Source organism: Caretta caretta, chromosome 16 (assembly GCF_965140235.1).
Source record: "Caretta caretta isolate rCarCar2 chromosome 16, rCarCar1.hap1, whole genome shotgun sequence".
NCBI lineage: Eukaryota > Metazoa > Chordata > Testudines > Cheloniidae > Caretta > Caretta caretta.
Genome location: NC_134221.1, coordinates 5,844,737 through 5,858,783, shown reverse-complemented (window position 1 = coordinate 5,858,783; position 14,047 = coordinate 5,844,737). Strand labels below are relative to the sequence as shown.

General features: G+C 55.9%; 2 protein-coding genes across 2 annotated transcripts in view; one reads left to right on the top strand and one right to left on the bottom strand.

Annotated features, from left to right (window-relative positions):
* The window catches only part of ENTPD2 (ectonucleoside triphosphate diphosphohydrolase 2), a 47,968-nt gene extending 43,679 nt beyond the window's left edge, over positions 1-4,289 (top strand). Inside the window, exon 9 of the mRNA XM_048823008.2 lies at positions 542-4,289. Within this exon, the coding sequence (XP_048678965.2) occupies positions 542-745 (204 nt within the window). The 3' untranslated portion in view covers positions 746-4,289. The remainder of the gene's footprint in view (positions 1-541) is intronic.
* Positions 4,290-9,101: 4,812 nt separating this feature from the next.
* Positions 9,102-13,949, bottom strand: TMEM141 (transmembrane protein 141). Its single transcript, XM_048822444.2, has 5 exons — positions 13,512-13,949; positions 12,757-12,823; positions 10,760-10,843; positions 10,186-10,293; positions 9,102-9,421 (listed from the first exon to the last, which is right to left on the bottom strand). The coding sequence occupies exons 1-5, from the start codon at positions 13,563-13,565 to the stop codon at positions 9,342-9,344; spliced, it is 393 nt and encodes a 130-aa protein (XP_048678401.1). The 5' UTR covers positions 13,566-13,949; the 3' UTR covers positions 9,102-9,341.
* Between the last annotated feature and the right edge of the window lie 98 nt (positions 13,950-14,047).

The window sequence follows — 14,047 nt, the reverse complement described above, 5'->3', positions numbered from 1 at the left end:
CTGAAGGTCAAAGGTCTTCTGGGCCTCCCGTTGCCCCACCTTGGCAATGCAGCTGGGCTTTGCCCACCGTTGTGAAGCCTTCCCAGATCTCAGGATCAGCGAGGGCTAAGAATTGATGATGATGAGAGAGACCAGGAGAGGGTCACTCACAGTAGCAGTGGAGGGAACAGGCAGGGCAATGGGTGATTCCCTTTGCTACTGCAGCTACTCCTAGCCTCTGAGGGTACATCCACACTGCAGCTAGACACCCGCTGCTGGCCCATGCCAGCTGGCTCACGGGGCCTGAGCTAAGAAGCTAACTGCGGTGTAGATGTTTGGGCTCAGGCTGGAGGCCTGGATCTAGGACCTTGCAAGGTGGGAGGGTCCCAGAGCTCAGGCCGGAACGTCTACACTGCAGTGAAACAACCCCTTAGCCCGAGCCCCTTAGCCCAAGTCAGCTGGCAGGGGCCCACCACAGGTGTCTGACTGCAGTGTAGACATACCCTCATGAGGCAATGTTACTAGCAAGATTCTGAGCTGCTTTGTCTTGCTGTTTTCACAGGCTGGGGACACTTCCATCGGCTGGGCCCTGGGCTACATGCTGAACCTCACCAACATGATCCCGGCTGACGAAGTGGGTTTCCGAAAGGGCACGAACTACAGCTCCTGGGTTGTCCTCATCCTCCTCTTCGTGGCTGTAATCCTGGTGGCACTGGTGACAGCGTTCTGCCTGCTCCGGTCCGGCAAGCAGCACCGCACCATGTAGGAGGTGGGCGGAAGAGGCCAAGAGACATGGCTCCCTGGAGTTGACATGAGCGCTACTGATCCTGGCAGGTGACCCAACATCCTACATGCTTCAGATGTGAGCGTTTCCTGGAGGCCCTGTCCCTCCCCGCTGCCTGTTTGTAGCCCCGAGGGAAACCAGTCCTGTTGCCTTTCTTTTGTCCCTGATTGGAAGCCGGAGAAGCGGACAGAAGAGGAGAACTGACACCCAGGGAGTTGCATGAGGAGCAAATGTAAATGGTTTCCTAGTGCATCCCCTTTGGTGCATCCTGGAGCAGCGTCAGAGCCTGGATAGCCAAATCCGGGGCATCCTCCTTTGCCTGCCAGCAGACGGAGACCAGACACAAAGTAAACGGACAGCAACAGCCAGCAGGCAACTGGCTCTGTGCAAAGGAAGGGAGGTTTTTATACTCACATCCAAGGGGGTGGGGTTCATGGTGGAGAGGGTTACTTACCTAAGCATCTCTGGAAGGCTTTTCCCTCCAGCCCCCCTACCTGGAGACCTGTCCTATCCCTTCCCGGGAATTTGTGACTTGTGGTCCTGGGTGTTATCCATGGACCTGCACTATCCTCCTTGAGCAAGGACCAAATCACAGCCCCCAGGAAGTCTCTGGGAGTTTGGCCATTGATCTCAGTGCTATTCGGCTCTCCCCAGGCCCGGGAAGCCCCTCCATCTCTGCAGAGCAGTGTTGCCCAGGACAGGCTCTGACAATCTGGGGGGGCTTCCACTCTTAGGACCACAACACAGTGTGTGGCCTCTTTTGTTTGTTTACAATTGGCGCTGCTCCTAGCCAATCCTGCCTGCCGAGGGGGAAGTTTTAAGATTTAGGGTGGGGGTGGAGCCTGAGCAGGTGTGTAATTCAACAGGGGGTGCCCTGGGTACCTTAGGGAGCATTGTAAACCATCCCCCTGGCATGATGGAGAAAATTCTCAGGGCTCCCTCGCACAGCCCTGAGACCTTCTCTGAGCTGCCAGCTAAGACACACCGGGGCAGGGCATGTTGAGACCCAAACCCTCCACCCCCACAGGGCCGGTGCAAGGAGGTTTCACACCCTAGGCGAAACTTCCAGCTTGCGCTGCCCCCCTTCCCCCACCCTGCGGCAGCTCCCCTCCGCCGCCCCCTCCCCTCGGCCCGGGGAGCCCCCCCGCAGCAGCTCCCCACCGCCGCCCCCTCCCCTCGGCCCAGGGAGCTGCATGCAGCAGCTCCCCATCCCAGCTCACCTCCGCTCCGCCTCCTCCCCGAGCACGCCACTGTTTCTCCCGCCTCCCAGGCTTGCGATGCCAAACCAGCTGTTTGGCGCACAAGACTGGGAAGGAGAGAAGCAGAGCGGGGCGGAGCTCAGGGGAGGAGGCGGAGCATAGGTGAGCTGGGGCGGGGAGCGGTTCCCCTGTGCACCCCCCCCCCCGTTACTTGCTGCAGGCGGCCCTCCCCGCACCCCCGTGCCCCAGCTCGCCTCCGTGCCACCGCTCCCAACCACTTGGCACCCTAGGAGACCGCCTAGTTTGCCTAGTGATTGCACCGGCCCTGCACCCCCTGCCTGATCAGCCTGGGGACAGGGAGGGTCTGTCTTTAGTTCTAGATAAGATCAGACAGAGATTTGTGTGTTTTAATGATCACAAAAACTAACAACGTAACTATGTAAACCCACAGGAGGATTTTAGATGAAACAGCAAATAACCTTTGTTAAAGGGAAGCTACCCCGAGACAGCAGTAGGGTGGTGGAGACTGTATAACACTGAGCTCTTCCAAACGTTTCCTGAGGCAGAGCTCCGAGCTTGCAGCAGAGCTGCTGTGACTGGATGGGATTGCACCCCTTGTAAGGACAACAGGCAGCCTATGCGATAGTTATGCCTTTGGGGAGCTCAGTTGACGGTGTCACCTCTGTCGGGGGTTCTCAAAATATTGTGCGGCTTAGCCAAAGCACAGAGCTGGCACTTCTGTTTCTGAGTGCTGAAATACACACATTTCCAAAGAAGTGGAAGAGAAATTGCTGCTGATAAAATCCAGGTCAATATTTGAAAATTTGAAATGTCAAGACTGTGTAACATTCTCTTATCAGGATGGAAAGATCAGCTCTCTGCAGAGTAAGAGCTTATACTAAATATAATTGCACAGTGGTGAAATTATCACAAACTATAATCCCACTAATAAATTTATATCCTCAGTCTGTTCACTAAGCAGGTGATTTCACTACTCAGATGGTAGGGATGCTGCAGTTTGCCAGTCCAGTTACATGCCAATCAATTTAAGCAACAATGGAAGATCTATTCCAATCAGAACCGCAGGGATGGTGTAGGGAGAGTACACCCAGCAATAACTCTGCGATTACTGTTTGGAAGTTTAGACACTTAGTTACAAAAAATCAGTTTAAACCAAAATGGCCTTCCCCGCTACTCATAACCCAGAGCTAATCATCTCCTCCCTAAGTCCACAAATATTGAACGCTCGTACCACAGACTGACCCTCACTCTCTGCGTGACACAGTTTAATGTTGTTTCGAGTTTCTCCCCAATACACGTAACAAACATGATAGGAACTGCAGCCCAGGGGCCGGATTCCTGCGAATCCCTCTGCTGCTTTACTTTACACACGTTAAACCAGTGACGCTCTGTTGCTCTAAAAAAATTCACTTTCCGCTTCTGTATCCTTTGCCTAAGAAGTCATCGCTTTTTTGTAACCACATCCCAGGACGGGTTTTGGCTTTGACTGCGCTAAAGGGGGGTGCTCGGTCTCTAATTGCTTTAGTCTGCTGGGCAGCACAGGGCCAGTTCAATCAACTTTACAGCGAAGTCTTGAAACAAGTTTTGTGCCTCAGACCTTTTCAGTCACTGGCTGATTTTGATTCCTTCTGTGGCTCACCCCGGCTCAGCCCCATTTCCAGTGAGGAGATGGCGCTGTCCGAGGGCCAGCTCTTTAGCTGCCACTTTTAGCAAGCCAATCAGACAAACGGAGGCAGTTCTCTTGTGATTTGACAACTGGACAGCCGTTGTTCTGGGCGTATCTTCAGGACAAGAGAGTTCTTTACTTGAAACTCCAGTGTGGATTTTTCCAATGTGCAGTTCAGACCCAGTGAGATACCTACTAGGGACACCCTGTTTTTACTGACAGTGGGTGTTTTTTAACAAACCTCTTCATTTTCCTCAGGGGCTCTGGCCAGCCGCTGAGATGGCAAGTCCCCACCAATGACTGTCCCCTAACAAACAGGGCCAGCTTTGACTCTGCTCTTCAGACAATCTGGCCGCGTTCCTTGGACGGGTTGTAGACTTGGTCCAGCTCACTCCTCCAGATTACTTTTACAAAGGAGGGGATGACGCTGTGGGTGTCTTTACTCCTCCTTTGTAGACAACCCCATTCTGCAGCACAAACCCACATAGCGGGGCTGGCCATGCAAAGAGAAGTGGAGAACAGGAGGCTTCTCCCTGACCCATGGTAGCCAACGTTGGGTGATTACTTGCCCCTCACTGACTCCATCAGTTTGCCTCTCTTCTGCTCATGAAACTTTTATTAAAACAAGATGGAAATGTTATATTGTGTGTCTGGTTTGGGTTTTTTAAAAACCCGGGCCTCCTGCAAACAAGTGTCGACCAGAAAGTTGTCAAGAGACCCTCTTTCTTCTGGAAAGCCCTACTGAGCCAACGAGGGGCAGGTAAATACTTCACTGTTAGTTAGGAGGACGGGGGCAAATTGTCTTCATGGGTTACAGATGGGCCGTCATAAAGGTACCAAACGCCTAGACAGCCCACAGCAGACGTGTGTGTCAGGGCCAGGGAAAGGAGCTCTGAGCCAGGGGGTACAGAGTGGGCAAATGGATGGAGGTGGCTGATGCCCCTGCCATGGGAGTACAAAGGGCGTTGTAGCTCCAGGGGAGGGGGTTGTGAAGAGCTAAGTGGCTGCCCAGCTGGCAGAGCGGGACTTGGGCATTGGACCCTCCCTTCTAGGCCATGGAGAGAACAGGAAGTTCTGCATTGCCCTCGCCATGCTCGGAACACTTGCAGCTTGGCATTAAGACAATGAATTTAACCCAAGCTCATGCTTCAGGACTTCAACCAGCCACCTTCAGGGCTCAGGAAGGAATTTCTCCCCCACTGCTCCCCATGCACAAATGGTCAGATGCATGCTGGGGATTTTTCACATTCCTCTGAAGCATCTGGTATGGGCGACAAACAGCTGAGATAACCACCCCTCTGCGGTGGTATAATGACTCCTCTATTCCAGGAGGCTTGGCTGGCTGCTTGCCCCCATGCGCAGGGTTACGCTAACGGCCAGATTTGGGGTCGGGAAGCAATTTTCCACCAGATCGGATTGGCAGGAACCTGGGTAGTGTTTTTCCTTCCTCTGCAGTGTGGAGCAAGGAATCTGTGGGCATCATCACCTGAATCAGTTTCCTGCTATTGCAGGGGCCTCGGTCCTCTCCGCCTGGGGCACATAAGAGTTTAGTCTCCTGAGGTTTGGAAAGGGGAGACGATATTTGGCTCTCATTTGGGTCAAACTGAATCTGGAGTGATTCAGCAGTGAGCTGTCTTTTCTCTCGAGTGGGTGATAAAGTAGGGCCCAGACAGGGTGAGTGATTTAGCCCAGCTCGTGAGATGCATTAGTGGCAGGGCTAGGACCAGAACCCAGGAGTCCTGCCACTGAGGTGCACTAGACCTTAGGGCTAGAGTGTTGCTGAACAGAGGCTGTAAGAGGAGGGCAGAGCCTGGCTGGAGCAGGAGGCCGATATCGGCGCAGCAGTGAGCATGGCACCAAGGAGCGGAGAGAAGGCAAGAGCAGCCTTGTGAAAAATAACGGGCACAAAATGCAGTGGGGAGGCCTGGTGGGGCAATCACAGATACAGCCCTGCTGGGAAATGGCCCCCTCAGTGCCCTGACGAGGGAGGGTCAGACCCAGACTGCTGTGAATTGGGGAAACTATGACCACGCCCACTGGGGGAGGAATTGTGAGCCCTGCATCTCTCCCCAGTCCTTCGAGGCTTCTTCCTGGGGGGAGCCAGGAACATGGGGGCAAAGGGTCTGCGTGAGCTCCAGAGAGGAGGTCACAGCAGGAACCAAGCACCCATCACGACGCGAAAGGGGGTGAAATTAACAGGCTGTGAATCCAGAGGCAGGAACTCCAGTCACTGGAATACAGCGCCTCGCATGACGGGGCCAACCTGGCCGCAAGCTGAATGCTGATACTTACAATCCAAACCAGTCAGTTAAACCTTTTGTTAAGCTTGTGAAGTCAAAAAATGCTGTACCTAGGGTGCCGGCGCAGCCTTTCTTTAGCCCTCGGCCCTATGTGTTAATGAACCGATCACCTAGCCTGTGTTCTACGGGGCCGTGCCTCATTCAGGGCCCAGGACAGGTGGCACTGGCTGAATGGGTTGCTAGTCAGTACCGCTGTTTACCCGCATTGGTCACGGTGTAGCCCCAGGCCTTATTTACTGCACACCATTCGAACCCGGCACGGCACGCAGGATTGTTAGTTTCCTCAGGGCTGTCTATGCTCCTCTCCTCATAGTTCTAGAGCTCGTCACACAGCATGATTAATTTTTCTTTACAACCCCCCTGTGGGGGGAGGGAAGCGTTAGCCTCCTTTTACACCTGGGGAACTAACACAGAGATTAAAGCACTTTACATGAGCAAAGCATCGCTTCCACTGACTTCACTGGCAGCTGGGAGGGCTCAGCCCTTCTGCAAATAAGACCCCTCTCCCCCTGGTCTCACACCGGGTACCACACAGTAGCCATCTCAGAAAATGTTGGTTTAAGTGACTTGCCCAACATCATACAGGAGCTCTGTGGCACAGGCTTGGCTAGAAGCCAGAGCTCCAGGACAGAGCCCGTCCTGCATCTTCCTGCAGATCCTGACCGTATTCACTAAACACCTTCCAGCCTCTGCAACAAATGCAGCAGGGGTCTCACAGACACTAGCCTCCTCCCTACACAACCCTGATTATTTTCCAGCAGATTCTGTGCACTGAATGAGGCTGGGGTCCTGTGGGGATAAAATAGCATGTGATCATGTGATTAACATCTTTAGCACAACGTGTGCACAAAAGGGAGAGATGTAAGGTTGCATGGCAAACCTTAATTCTGGCATTCCCCAACTTTTTTGAGTGCTTGACTTACAACCTTCATGTTCTTTCAGCATGGCTGTCACAGGGTGGCTGGCCTCTTTAAGGGAAGTCAGGGCCCTGCTCAGCCCACCTGTAAGTAAGTAACTGCCTAGGTGGCTTGCTGGCTAATGAGCCCCTGTACCTGACAAACTACCACCAAAGGTCAGTTAGAGAGGAGCTCCCAGGGAAAGGAACGTGGGGAAGAGATCTCGCTGCCAGCTGCAGGAGACGCAGCCTGGGTGCTGCTGGGAGGAGAGGTGCAGTCAGCCGGCAGGCCCTGGCTCCAGGGAAGGAATCCACGTGAAGATTGCCTGGCAGGTAAAGGGCTTGGATGAGGAACTGATAGACTCTGCTGGAGTCTGCTGCCCTGCTATGAACTCTGGTCTCTTGGATTTCCGTTAACAAATCAGACCCCCAGAAGGGGGCGCTGCTCAATGAATAAAACTCCTGCTGAGCCTATTGACAGCCCGAAGTGGGAAATGAAGGCAGGGCACAGCCACGGCACCATGCCTGGACGGAAGGGGGCGTTGGGGGGATGGCAGGTGCTCTTACCATTGCTTTTGGGCCGTAAAACTGGGATTGCACCAACCACTGTGTGGAAACTAGTTTATCAGGATTGTTCTGAGCCACTTTGAGTTCCACAGTGCAGTTTTCCCTGCAAAGAAGCCCTTAGGTGAGGTCTGGCTATGCTCCACGTTCCCTCCAGGCATGAGACTCCTCCCAAGGGGTGGGGGCTAGAGTTTCTTAAGTGTCGCTCTGCCTGCACTGGTGAATGCAGATCATGGAGCCCCTTTACTTGTCTAATCCAGGGGCTCAATTCTGGAGCCCCCGATTCTAACACCAGGTGCCGGGCTCTTGGTGTGGCATGTTGCTGCTATATCCCTCTACCCGCCCTTGTTCCTGGAGTCCACCTGCACATCTTATGCAGGCATCGAAGTGGTAGGTGCAGGCTGCAGGGGCGCTGACAGAGCTGGGCACGGGGTGCAGCCACGGGACGGGGGTGGCAGGTCTAAGACGCACTGATGGGGTTCTGGTACGCATGGCAGAGCCATGCTACTGTGCCGTATTTCCAATGGTCCGGTGCTCTCACGGGCCTTCTTCTTTCCTCCTCCCTGGTCTGGGTTTCCAAGAAAGGGAGCCTGGAGGTTGGACCAACAGCCAGAGGGAAAGGAGCAGCCAAGAGAGCCCAGCAGCCCAGGTTCCTTGCCATTCACCCCTTGTGTAAACTGGGTGGGTCTAGAAGGCAGGGGAGGAAGAGCAGACCCACACTTTTCACTTCAGGACAGGGGAGGAAGGAGCAGTGTGGGCTCAGAGCTGCAGGGGTCCTTCCTCCTCTCTTGTGAAAATGATATCGGCCAGACACCCTCCCCTCTGTGAACTCTCCTGTGGGGCGAAGGAGAGCTGGCCCGGTCGCAGGTGGTGTCCCTGACTGGCTGTCCTTCCCCTGGGGGCAGGAAGACCATGACAATCGGAAGGGCTAGACCCAGCATAAAGCACCTAGCCTAGGATAATGAGAACAGTGGCTACGACGCAAGAACAGAGCCCAGGAGTTAACAGACCATTACTAAGGTTGCAAAGCACGCCAAAGTTACAGTCGCCTGTTCAACCCGAATCCCCCACGCCCCCCAAGACCGTCTTTAATCACCTGCTCTCATGCTAGTTTCCACAGGACCCCTGCCTCCTTCGTTGCCGGGGCTCACTTCAGGAACAGCCAGCCTTCTCGCTGTGCAGTGGCCCTAGGCCTCTTCCCTGCACGCTATTCAGACCCTGCTCTGAAGATGAAATGACTAATTCATTTACACAGACAACCTTAGTTCAGGCTTTTCCAAACTTCCAAGCACTTGACTTTGCAACCTGACTATCCTCTCCACGTAGTTCTTGGGTAATATTGATGCAGGGCTCAGGGCGGGGGTCAGATGGCCTGATATGGACCCAGAACTCCCGCTAGTGCAGCGGTAAAGATGGGGGTGTCCTCTCTCCTAGTCAGTGAGGGTACAGGCTATTGATACTACTGGACGTTTCACGTGAGCACTGAGGGCAGAACAGACGCCCCAGGGCAGGGACAGGCCCAGCAGCGTGACTGGGATCCTCCAGCCCACTCTGGGGGATACCTGCCTCCCTGGGCATTTACATCAGCCTTTCCCCTGCAGTAGCTGCCGCCGCCCCCCCCACAGTGATTTCACATGCTACCCCCATACCTCCCCCTCTCCGACCACCCCTAAACTTCACTTTGTCCAAAATGTCCATTTTTAGCTATATATTTGTATTACTTTTCCAACCTTTGCTGCTCACACAAAGTCCGTCTGGGCTTTACACCCTACCTCCATCCCACCCTAAATCCTTCCCTGCACTTCCCCGAGCCTCATGAATCGGCAGTGGAGGGGACGTTTCTCGCTCCCCAGGTGTCGCAATGCAGCTCTAGCCCCGGTCACACGCAGTACAAGTCGTAAAGGAGTCGGGACGGAGCTCCAGGCTCCCCCAGCTATTCCATGTCGTCTCCATATTTGTTTCTCCTCATCCTCGTTTCTGCATTCTCTGTGGGATCTGGACTGTGGAGATTTTCTGCAACAGATGAGAGAAAGCTATTTAGAACTCAGACCGGCCAGGAACGCTGATAAAAACACCCACCCCCCACGTGGTGTAACTCAGTGAGACAGCACACCAGGCTCTCAGGATCCCCAGCAGAGACACACCCACACTCAGCAAGCAGTCCAGGGGAATCATTACGGCACCTGCTTTTGGGTGCGTTTCCCTGTGCTCCCTGCTGTCATAGTATCACCTTACAAGGTGATCAGAGACCAGCATGACCCCAGGACACTAATGTAGGGAGGTTCTCAGCCCATTCCATCCCATCCCCCAGGAGAGGCGCTAGGAATTAACCCGAAACCAGAACCAAACCATCTCTCCCTCCTCAATGAGACAGCCCCTAACTTGGATGAGGACCCGCTCAGACACCCATGGACATGTCAAAAGCGTGGCAAACACAGGGGGCCTATGGGAGCCATTGCACTGCACTGGCTGCGTGCGCGGCTGCCTCGGGGATGCCGTCTCTAGCAGTTGATCCACAGAGAGGATAAACGACCTCGCGCTGCTGCCAATTAGGGGGATTCTCCTCGAGCGCAAGAGCTGAAGGCCTGGAATTCCAGCCTGGGCTTCGTAGGTGTGTGGGATTTATACAGCGATTTTTGGTTAAACGACAAAGCACAAGATGCTATTGGAGCCAAGGCAGGACCCTTCAGAACTGGAGATGCAGCCCACGTGAAACCAGCCACACGGAGCCCCAAGTACAGCAGGTAACTGCTGCCTCAGCAGTGAATGCCTCTCACCTTTGGCCACTCCCTGCGGGGACTGCCCTGTCTCCAGGTAGATCCAGAGGTTGGAACACTTCCGGGTCTCTATCCTGGTCACGGCGTAGCTGGCGACTGAACCTGCAACTGAAAGCACCAACAGGCAGGGGTGTTTCCAAGTCCCATGGGAAGCAAAGGTGTCCCAGCAGGTGGGGTCCTGCTCTCTGTAAAGAACAACTGGGGCTGCGTGAAAAGGGCTGTTGGTTTCTGAGTCACCTTTTGCTCACCCGCGTGAACCAGGAGTGATCCCCGGGAAGTCCACCGGTGTCACTGCAAACATGCTCACTGGTGGGGGGGGGGGAGGGAGGGTGAGTGCAGGTGGCCTGAGTCAGTCTGAGCACTTTAAAGGGAAGCAGGGATTTCACTAAATCACAGGTGGGAGCGAGGATCCTTCTCTGGTAAGACAGAGCTGTGAGTCCTGTTCCTGGCTCTCGTGAACTACAGGCAAACCCCAGGACCTTGGACTGTTAAGAGCGTAACATGCCTGCCCCGCTGATGGAACCCCTGGGGGATGGGGGCTGCCTGAGAGGCCCAGCGCGCATTGAGGACTGACCTACAGACAGCAGCACGTTCCACTGCAGGGGGTAGGGCAGCTTCTTGTTTATCAGCTTCTGAAGAACGAAAGCTGCTCCGATGCCTGTTAATACGAGACCCGCGTGAGTGTGGATGCAGTTACTGCAGCTGACCTCTCTGTTGCAGCTTGCATGCTCCTCCGGGCAGGGGCTGCATCTCCCTCTGGGTTTGGAAGGTGCCCGGCACACGGTGGGCACCACCGCAATCTAACAAATGGCAGTGATAGTGCCTTCCATCCAGAGACCCCAAAGCACAGAACAAGCATTCCTAACACTACAGTACAGGGATCCCTTCAGCCAACACTGAATGCAGCCCCTCCAGGGTAACAATTTAGGACAGGAAGTGAAGAATCACAGAACTGGAAGGGACCTCGAGAGGTCATCTAGTCCACTCCCCTGCACTCATGGCAGGGCTAAGTATTATCTACACCAGTGGTTCTCAACCAGGGGTCCATGGCCCACTGTGGGGCCATGAGCAGGTTTCAGGGGGTCTGCCAAAATAAGCCAGAGAGCAAGGCCAGCGTTAGACTCACTGGTGCCCGGGGCTGATGCCGAAGTCTGAGCCCCACCACCCTGGGTTGAAGCCAAAGCCTGAGCAACTTAGCTTTGCAGGGCCTCCCAGGCACTTGTCCTGCTTGCTACCCCACAATGCCAGCCCTGGCTTTTAATCTACTGGATATGCAGAAAAAGAGTCGTGGCACAGGGGGGCCGTGGAGGTTTTTATAACATGTTGGGGGAAGGGGAGCTCAGAAAGAAAAAGGTTGAGAACCCCTGATCTAGACCATCCCTGACAGGTGTTTGTCTAACCGCTCTTAAAAATCCCCAATGTTGGAGATTCCACAACCTCCCTCGGCAATTTATTCCAGTGCGTAACCACCCTGACAGTTAGGAAGTTTTTCCTAATGTCCAACCTAAACCGCCCTTGCTGCAATTTAAGCCCATTACTACTTGTCCTGTCCTCAGAGGTTACGGAGAACCATTTTTCTCCTTCCTCCTTGTAACAACCTTTTATGTACTTGAAAACGGTTATCATGTCCCCTCTCTGTCGTCTCTTCTCCAGACTAAACAAACCCAATTTTTTCAATCTTCCCTCACAGATCATGTTTTCTAGACCTTTAATCATTTTTGTTGTTCTTCTCTGGACTTTCTCCAATTTGTCCACATCTTTCCTGACATGTGGCACCCAGAACTGGACACAATACTCCAGCTGAGGCCTAATCAGAGCGGAGCAGAGCGGAAGAATTACTTCTTGTCTCTTGCTTACAACACTCCCGTTAATACAACACGCTTGCGAATATCAGAGCCAATTGCAGCTGCGGGAAAATGTAGGGGGGCAGGATGCAATAACCCAGCTGAAAGTGGCCAGGTTAATTCCCTGACTACTGCAAAAGTCCCATGGGATGGAAGATAGTTACACACGGATGAGACTTTGCTTTGATTTCTCCTCCACAAGATGGCAGCCCGTAGTGCTAGGCTGGGGCACTGTGGGAGGAGTGTCACTAGCTGAATCACTCCTGCGGTGCCCTGCCTTTCCCACGGACTCTCACCCAGGTACCAACAGCCCCAACCCAGTTTGGCCTATAGCTCTAATGGGAGCATGGCATGAAGTGCGACGCCTGCAGGCTCGGCCCCCGGGGAGGAGTCACACTGAGCATCTGGGCTTTGAACTGGTCCCTCTTGCAGCTCCAGCTAAACCCAGCAAAACTCTGCATAGTCAGGGGGACGGGGAGGAGAGCAGCCCTTCAGAGAGGAAGATGCCCAGAGCTTTGGCTCAGACCCCAGTGCTCCGGCCGGTCCATTGCTGGGAGCTGGATGGATGCAAATGGGCAGTCTGAGAGCCAACGAGCTGGGGGAGATGGCTGTTCGTGCCCTAGACCCTTAACCTGGCCTCTCCCTCCCCAGGCCCCGTGATGCCCAGTGGCCCCAACAGGTTGTGTCTGCCTGCAGAGCAGCAGGAGGGCCGCCCGCTGCACCCTACCTGTGATAAAGGTCCCGATGCCCTTCATGAACGCGTGGGACTGGCACAGAGCGTATTCCTGCAGCCCCTGGAACAGCAGCAAGGAAAGGGAGTTGGGGGCAGCAGACGAGACGGTGTGAAAAGGACAAACAAGGAAACCCTGGGCTCGAGTCTCCCCCCTCGCTGCGCCAGAACCTGCTTCTCCTTGGGCCCCGCATTGATCCGCCCACGGCGACCCCCAGGTCCCTCTCGCTGAGCGGCCCCGGCACCTGGCTTCCGCCCCAGCCACCTGCCCGGGGAGCTCACCTGTCCCTCCCGGCGTGCATCACCCGCCTGCTCGCACCTGCCAGCGGGCGGCTCGGGGACCCAGCAGTCTCCTGTCCGCTAACGTCCCTCAGTGCCTGCAGGGGCAAATCCTGCCCCCGCCCCGCTACTCACTGCAGGACACCTGCACCCGGCCGTGCCCAGGGCAACGACAGCTGCTCCCTGCCCTACCTCTCGGAGCCGGTCCTGCCCCCGGCCCCGCACCCCACAGCTGCCCCTGGGGACGGCCCGCTCGAGCCCGGGGCTGCTGCCGAGCGGAAGGTCCTGGCCCGGGCTGGGGGCAGCGCACAGCCCCGATCTGCTCCCCGCGAACCCCCGGCCACCAGCCCCCTCCGCCGCGGGACCGTGCGCCCTGCCCCGGCCCCTGCCCCGCCGGGCCCCCCCCATCCGAACCCCCAGGGCCGGGGCTGAGCCCCCCCGCCCGCCTGCCCAGCCCGGGCCCTGCCACCGACCGGGTGTTTCGCAGCCACGGTGTCGTCCACCCGCGACAGCCCCAGGTTCACCATGGCCGCAGAGAGCCCCTAGACCGCGCCCCCGGCTCCCGGCGCGCCCTGCCCGGCCTCCGCCCCGGCTGCCAGCCCGGCTCTTCCTGCTTCCTCCGGCAGCGAGGGAGCGCCCGGCCCGGCCCGGCGAGCAGCACCATCTGCAGGGCTGGCTGCCCTGGCCACGGCTCGGCCCCGGGGCCGTTCTCCTCTCGCCCACCGGCCCGCCCCGGGGTGCCCCTGGCTGAACCCCAGCGCGGTCCTGTGTGTGTGTGTGTCTACGCGTGGGTGCAGGCGTGCGCTTCTGTCGGCGTATGTGTGTCTCTCCACGGGGATGCATCATGCGTGTGCACTTGCATGGGTGTTCTGCGTGCGTGCCTATGTCTGCACGTGTGTGTGCACGCGTGTGCATACGGGGTCTGTGCATGCTCGTGTGTCCGCCTGTGTGGGGGGGTGCATGCATGCCGCTGTGCGCGGGTGGGCGGGTGTGCACGTGCTCCGGAGAT